Genomic DNA, 6,754 nt, shown 5'->3' with positions numbered 1-6,754 from the left:
AATAAATACTATAAAGAATAAGAAATAGTTTTATTTTAAGTATTTTTTATATTAACATAATATTTTAATATTAAATATTATTATTAAAATATAATTATTTTTTAATATTAATAATTTTAAAAATAAATAATTTTATTATATTTTTATAATAAATAAATTTGAATATTTTAATAGTTATATTAATATTATTTAAAAAAATTTCCAAAAAATAACCAAATAACGAAAAATATTTTTCATTAACTTATCCAAATAACAGAAAATCTCTTATAATTCAAAAAATGTAAATATTTTCCAAAAATTATTTTTCATAAGTCATTTTCTGTGAAACAAATGGACTCTTTAAAAGGTACCATTCAACATGTGTGAAATTTAAATTTAAATACTTACAATTATTTTCTTTATCCCTAAATTACAATCTCTTTTATAAAAAAAAAAAAATAAAACAAGTTAAAAACAACTAAAAAATTATTCTTTGTTTTTAGAAGTGAAGCTATATTAAAAAAATTAAAATTAAAAAAAAATAAAAACCTTATTTACAAAACAATAGCTAAAAACAACTAAAAAAGACATAAATTGCCAAAATATTTAAATATTTTTAAACTTTCTCTAGCCACTCTTAAATAAGTTCCTAACTACACACTAAAATATTAACTAAACTCATAATCTTTATTAACCCTCAACTAGGGACTCCCCATAAAATTAAAAACTAAGAAAGAATTATCCACTTTGATTTGGATTTTGTTAAGGATTTGAAGGCACTCAAAGACTCTTTAAAGTTCTTATGTTAAGTAAATATTTTTTTAAAAGGAAAGGATCCTTTCACTACTTAAAAATTAATGAAATATTTTTTTACTTTATTTAAAAGTGATAAATGAATTCTTTATTAAATCTATGGTTGAAATTTAATAATTTAAAATTAAAATAAAAAAATAAAATTTTATTAAAAAAATTAAAATGATTTAAACAAATATTTATCATAAATTTAATTAAAAATATATTTATCATCCTTAGATGAAACAAAAAAAATTTATATTTTTAAGAGAGGATCCTTTTTTTTTTTTTCAAATGCATTTATATTAACACATTAATTAGTCAATACTACATTTAATAAAAACAGAAAAAAATGTTAACTAATATCTAATGACACTAATTAAAATGATATTTAAAAATATATAATTAATACATCGTATGTTCTTAAAATTAGTGAAAAATATAGTGTATTAAATGCAAAAACATTTCTTTAAAGAATCCTATTAACTCCACGGATGCATTTTAAATATTATTTTAAATATATAATATGTTAACTATTAAGTTAATAAAAGTGGGTTGTAAATGAATATAACAAATAAATAATTCGTGATCATATTCAATGTTTATTGTTTTATATTTATTTATAAAAATTAATAATTAATCATAAATAATATTTTAAAATTAATTAATTAAATAAATAATAAATATAATAAAATTAATTCACGAGAATATATTCGATCAGAGTGTTCGAACAATGCTAGTAAATTTTATTTTTATTTTTTATTAAATTTAATAAATAATATTTTAAATTTTATTAATATGTTTAGAAAACACAATAAATTGAACCTCGAATTGACCCTTCGCCTATCTTAAAATTGTGACCTATTATATAAAAAATATAATTAATTTTATAGTAAAAAATAATGAAAAGGGGGAATCTAAGGACAGAGATACCTTAATCTCCTCGCTAAAATGACACATCAACACTTGTGAACAGTAAGTCAGTTAAGTTTTCAACTCCATTGACGTTTGCGACGTCTCTCCTAAATGGCAAAACCGCAATTTCTCACATGATTAAGGCCACATTTATTCTCCCTAAATTCTAATTATTACCACATAATAGCAACAAAACCTTCGCTTACGTGGCAGCATAGGGTGCTTCGCAGCTCCTCAAAATCAATCATGAAAAAAAAAAAACTCAAGCTCTTTCCCCACCCACCCCATTCTTCTCCCGCAAAATTGCTTGTTGCCGCGGCCAGTCTTAGTAGGCAAAATTGGGCCTTCAAATTCCCTGTAATTACCATCGCTGCCACTTTGGTGGATTTCCGGCCACGGTTAGATGGAGGCCCGGATAACGGCGACGGCCGCAACGACAACGGCTTCGTGTAGCTCGATGCTTGATAAACCTCTCAGCCAACTAACCGAAGAAGACATTTCTCAGCTCACTCGCGAAGATTGTCGCAAATTCCTCAAAGAAAAAGGTCCTGATTTTTGGGCTTTTCCTTTTCTTTTTTTGTTTTCCACTTTTGCCCTTTCTTAGTCTCCGTATTTTCTTAACCGTATCCAGAATCCCGGAAAACATGGAGAGACAGGAAAAAATGTAATGATTAAAAATTGACACGTGGGGTTTCAGGAATGCGGAGGCCGTCGTGGAACAAATCGCAGGCGATCCAGCAAGTGATTTCACTCAAGGCATTGTTGGAGGGCAGCGATGATTCCGGCGCCGGATCTCTCCGAAAAATCATCGTTTCCCCACCTCCGCCGCCAGTGCCTCAGCAAAATGCGGCGGCGCGTGTGAGTTCACTTCTCTTTTTTACTTTTTTTTTTTTTTGCTTCACTTTATTTTCTTCAAATAGATAACAATTCTGGAATGCTTTGTTTAGGTGGCTTCGAATTCAGGTGATTCAGTAAAAGAAGCAGCTTTGGGAGAAGAAGAAAGCCCATATCGGCGGAAAGATCCTCCTTTGAAAACTGCTCCGGTGGTGGAGACACATTGCCAGGGTGGAGACACTGATAGCAAGAATCTCTCTCCCAGGTTAGTATTTTTTTAAGTTAATTTTTGTGTTAGTGTATTTTGCATTGAGGGTGTTATCCAATTCCTTTGATAGATCTAAAAATTTACTTGGATTTTATAGTCTATTCAATTTTTTTTACAAAGCAATGCAACTCTATAAAGGGATTTTCAAAAGGGATGATATTGATGGACCCTCTAATTATTTCTTTCAGTTTAGAATAGTTCATGTTTGATGTGAAATCCTGTTGTGCTATCTCCTTTTCTTTCCTTTGATCTATGGAAATTGCATTAGACTCTAGAATGTAAGTATTGAGAGCTTGATTTTGTAATTTTTGTAGATAATACCCCAACACTGGTAATATAGTCAAGGCTAACAGTTAACAAATTCCATTTGTGGTCTTTCTATTTGTGGATAGGCTGCATTAGATTCAGTTTGGATAGAGTAATGTATAATTGTATACTTTTTTGTGAGAATTTGAAATTGTTTGACAGAAGTCCGTGTGAAACAAATGAGTTGGGTGGGCAAATGACGATTTTCTACTGTGGAGAGGTCAATGTGTATGATGGAGTTCCACTTGATAAGGTAATGAAGCTTCCTCTTTCTGTGGATACCTGGAGAACAATGATAGCATGTTGGCCTTCCAATGCATCCAAATATGGTTTGCAGGCACGGGCAATCATGCAACTGGCAGCGACTCGTATTGGTTTTCCTCAGGACAATCTATGTAGTGGAAATGCAGCCCTTAAATCCTTTGTGTGCCATGTACAAGCAGCTGGTGACAAAAATGGCGTTATTGCTTCAACTGCCTTGAACTCTCATACCAAAACTACAGGTTAGGTTTGGAATGGATAAATTAACTGCTTTCTTTGTCTACTGCAAGGAAGCAATTTGAAAAATATGTAAGCTATATACTTGAACTGTAGCTGCATTTTAGTTAATGGACAAGAATATTCAGAAATGGGTAGTTTGTGATGTTTGGAGCCAATTAGCATGGCTGTGTTTGCACTTGAAAAATATCTCTTTGTTATCTAAATAGAAGGAATCTATCTTTCATTATTTTTAATTAGTTGTGGCTATGCTTTTTGTAGATTTTATATCTTGTTTTGGATTGTGTATGTATATGTGCATCTCATGTGCCAGTTGAGCAGCTGTTGTAGAACAAAATAGAGCATTAAGAGCTAGATGCAGTCTCTAAACATTTTAGGTCTTATGCTAAAGAAAAATAAAGTATTGGCATGAAAGTGGCACATGCTTGGATGTTGAGATGAGGATAATTCTAATACTACAGTTCTTTTTTTTTTTTTTTTAAATCTTATTGCTGGATTCAGTAGCTTAGTGATAACGTAAGGACAGTGATTACAATTTGCCTTTACAGAGAAGATGATGGAATGCCAGCCACAGTTTAGGGAAAAAGGAAATATAACTCGTGACTCTGGTATGACATTTTTTTTCCCTCTTTTTCATTTATTTTTCTTGTAGAATGTTCTATAATGTGGAAAAGCTATCATAACTCTTTTTTGGTGGTGCAATAATTCAAAATATAAATGACTTAAATAGGAAAAGAGTTCTGAATTTCAGTGGCTTTTTTTTGCAGCCAAATGCTACATCTAGCTAAGCAGTCTTTTATCATGATGATCATTATTGTGAAGTCCTTATGGAGATCAAGCATTGGGGTTTATCTACCAAAAATCTTACCCATTGGCCGAGCTATAGACTTGGTTATAGATAAAGTCTAAAATGAATAAGTGACGATAGATTATTATGGAGCCTCATTCTACTAAAATTAAAGTAGAGGAGACTGATCCTAACTTATTTGTCATATTTAAAAAAGCTAGTTACTGCAGTTTTAGAGTTTGTTTCTCGTTTTTATTTATGCAACACATAAAAGCAAGTGCTTGATCATGTTAGTTATTGAGGTAAATGAGACTCTTGAAAAGCATATCCAAAAAGGTTTATGGAAAATCTCACTTATTGCCTTGGACATTCGTTAATAATCTACTGATGACTGGGGAATTAAAAAGCTTTTCTGCTTGATAATATACGAGAATTATTGGCTCACTTTTTCCTGTTCTAACACTTTCTGTTCGGCCTTATGATGTAGATGGGCAGGTGAACAGAAAAGTATCATTGCAGCGATATCTTGAAAAGCGAAAAGACAGGTACCTATAGTAGCTAAGATATGATTTACTAGAGATACCATTAACCTCAAGTTTCTACAACACCTCTACTAAATGTTTCTAATTTTAAATTTTAAATTTCTTGTTCGCCTATTTTCTTTTAGGGAAAAATTTTTCAAGGGCAGGAAGAATGCAGGACAAATTTCTTCTAGCTTGGAGATGTACCTGAACCATCAGATAAGAACTCAAAACTCAAATGGACAATCAAGCAGGAGCAGTACAAGTTCACCACAGTCTGAATTGCCACCTGCATTTTGTAGCTCAACTGACAACCAAGCAAAACTTGTGAATCTTTCTGTAGATCTCAATGATGAGAGTAAGCTATGAATATGTTAGTTTGTATTCACAAATAGTAGTGCAGAATACTTGATGGTTAATCTCATACCTTTGGTAAAATTCTGGTTCTTTCAAGAGCTGTGGTTGACGGATGCACATATATATAATTTCTGAGGAACAGTTCGGCAATCTTTGTGTGCATATAGATTGTCAGTTTTGTGAAGAACAATCCAATAATCTTGCAAGTAATAAATTCTGTTAGATATCTAGTTTACAACTGGCCATATGAAATAGTTCATCTTGGAGTTTTCATTTCGGCAAGATTTTGTTATATATTTCTTTGTTTTGCATAATGTTTGTTTCAAATGAACCTAAGTCATCACATTTGCCCCTTCATACTTGCTCATTAATCATGCCTATCATCGCAAGTCAACATTTGAATTATGCAAGGGTGGAATCTTATTTGTGATTTGATTTCCATGCAGGTGCTCAAGAACACTGAATTAAACATGTTTTATCTGAACACATCGGGACTCAAGTAAAGAGATATGTTCTTTAGGTCCATTACCATAGCAGACATGCAAGGAAAAAGTAACCTGAGAGCCTTCTACATGCCAGCGTATTATTATGATTTGGCTAGTAAGGGTTGAGTTTCATACTCAGAGAATCCTCCATTGAATGGTATGATTTTCACAATCCCCTGATCAATTTTGTACTTTGCAAATCTTAGGACCCTCTTAGGGAATTTCTTGTTTCCGATGCTAGAATCGTTTCTTGGCTTGAGTTATAGAGCCACTTGTAGCGGCAAGGAGTGCTTTTCTTTTGCTTAACTTTATATGTAAATTTCGACTACCTTTGGCTATGCTAATAGCTTACTGTAGCAGCTGAACTAGCTCTGTTTATGATACTTGAAGCAAGGAACTGAATCATGATCGCTGAAATTAAAAGTTCAACATTCTATCAATAGATGATTCTGTTATTAGGATTAACACTATTTCTATCAATGAGTATCATCATCTAGTTTCAATTTCAGATTTAGGACTGAATTTGAGGTATGGTGACATGATTCCTTGTCCATAAACTTTTATTTTCGTCACTTCATATTTTTCATTTGAAGCCCTGTTTCTGATATAAAAACGATAAAAATAGAGTGGAGGAAGTATAAAATTACAAAGAAATTAATGCAACCTGAAGTTTAGTTATTGTTAGTAACTAATTATATTTTTATTACTATTTTATATGGTTGATAATTACTGGTAATAACTTTCTTCTTTTCGGTATAGCTAATAATATTATATTATACGATTGATTTTTTTAAATATATATTATATGGTTGATGGATTTTACCTAAAATTATTAAAAATATAATAATTCTTCTTTAAAATAAATTTGACAATTTATGAATCTACGTTTGATTGTGTCAAATTCTTATCAAATACAAAAATTATTGTATCATAATTTATTTACACATCATCATAAAAAATATTTTTTAATTTTTATTAAATTTATATATAATTTTGATCCAAATTTATATCA

General features: G+C 30.6%; 1 protein-coding gene across 3 annotated transcripts; it reads left to right on the top strand.

Moving 5' to 3' along the window:
- The first annotated feature begins 1,951 nt into the window (after positions 1–1,951).
- Positions 1,952–6,171, top strand: LOC149514216 (protein TIFY 4B-like). 3 transcript variants are annotated; one of them, XM_089745190.1, is made up of 9 exons: positions 1,952–2,231; positions 2,384–2,544; positions 2,634–2,785; positions 3,260–3,347; positions 3,432–3,597; positions 4,141–4,200; positions 4,867–4,924; positions 5,047–5,258; positions 5,704–6,171. In XM_089745190.1, the coding sequence occupies exons 1-9, from the start codon at positions 2,090–2,092 to the stop codon at positions 5,718–5,720; spliced, it is 1,056 nt and encodes a 351-aa protein (XP_089601316.1). In that variant the 5' UTR covers positions 1,952–2,089; the 3' UTR covers positions 5,721–6,171. The 3 variants fall into 3 exon arrangements, with proteins under 3 accessions (XP_089601316.1, XP_089601315.1, XP_089601317.1); XM_089745189.1 differs by having other exon boundaries at positions 3,257–3,347; XM_089745191.1 differs by having other exon boundaries at positions 2,100–2,231; positions 2,318–2,544; positions 3,257–3,347.
- Positions 6,172–6,754: the final 583 nt, after the last annotated feature.

The sequence above is a fragment of the Durio zibethinus genome, chromosome 16 (assembly GCF_047325235.1).
Source record: "Durio zibethinus cultivar Kanyao isolate XHJ-2024 chromosome 16, ASM4732523v1, whole genome shotgun sequence".
Lineage (NCBI taxonomy): Eukaryota > Viridiplantae > Streptophyta > Magnoliopsida > Malvales > Malvaceae > Durio > Durio zibethinus.
The sequence above is the reverse complement of the archived record's forward strand: the minus strand, read 5'-3'. Positions and strand labels throughout refer to the sequence as shown.

Bases quoted from the DNA above. Each gene is read 5' to 3' on its own strand.
- LOC149514216 (XM_089745189.1), top strand. From the start codon at position 2,090: ATGGAGGCCCGGATAACGGCGACGGCCGCAACGACAACGGCTTCGTGT. The intron at 2,232-2,383 runs GTCCTGATTTTT...GTGGGGTTTCAG, and splicing joins CAAATTCCTCAAAGAAAAAG to GAATGCGGAGGCCGTCGTGG. The intron at 4,925-5,046 runs GTACCTATAGTA...ATTTTCTTTTAG, and splicing joins CTTGAAAAGCGAAAAGACAG to GGAAAAATTTTTCAAGGGCA.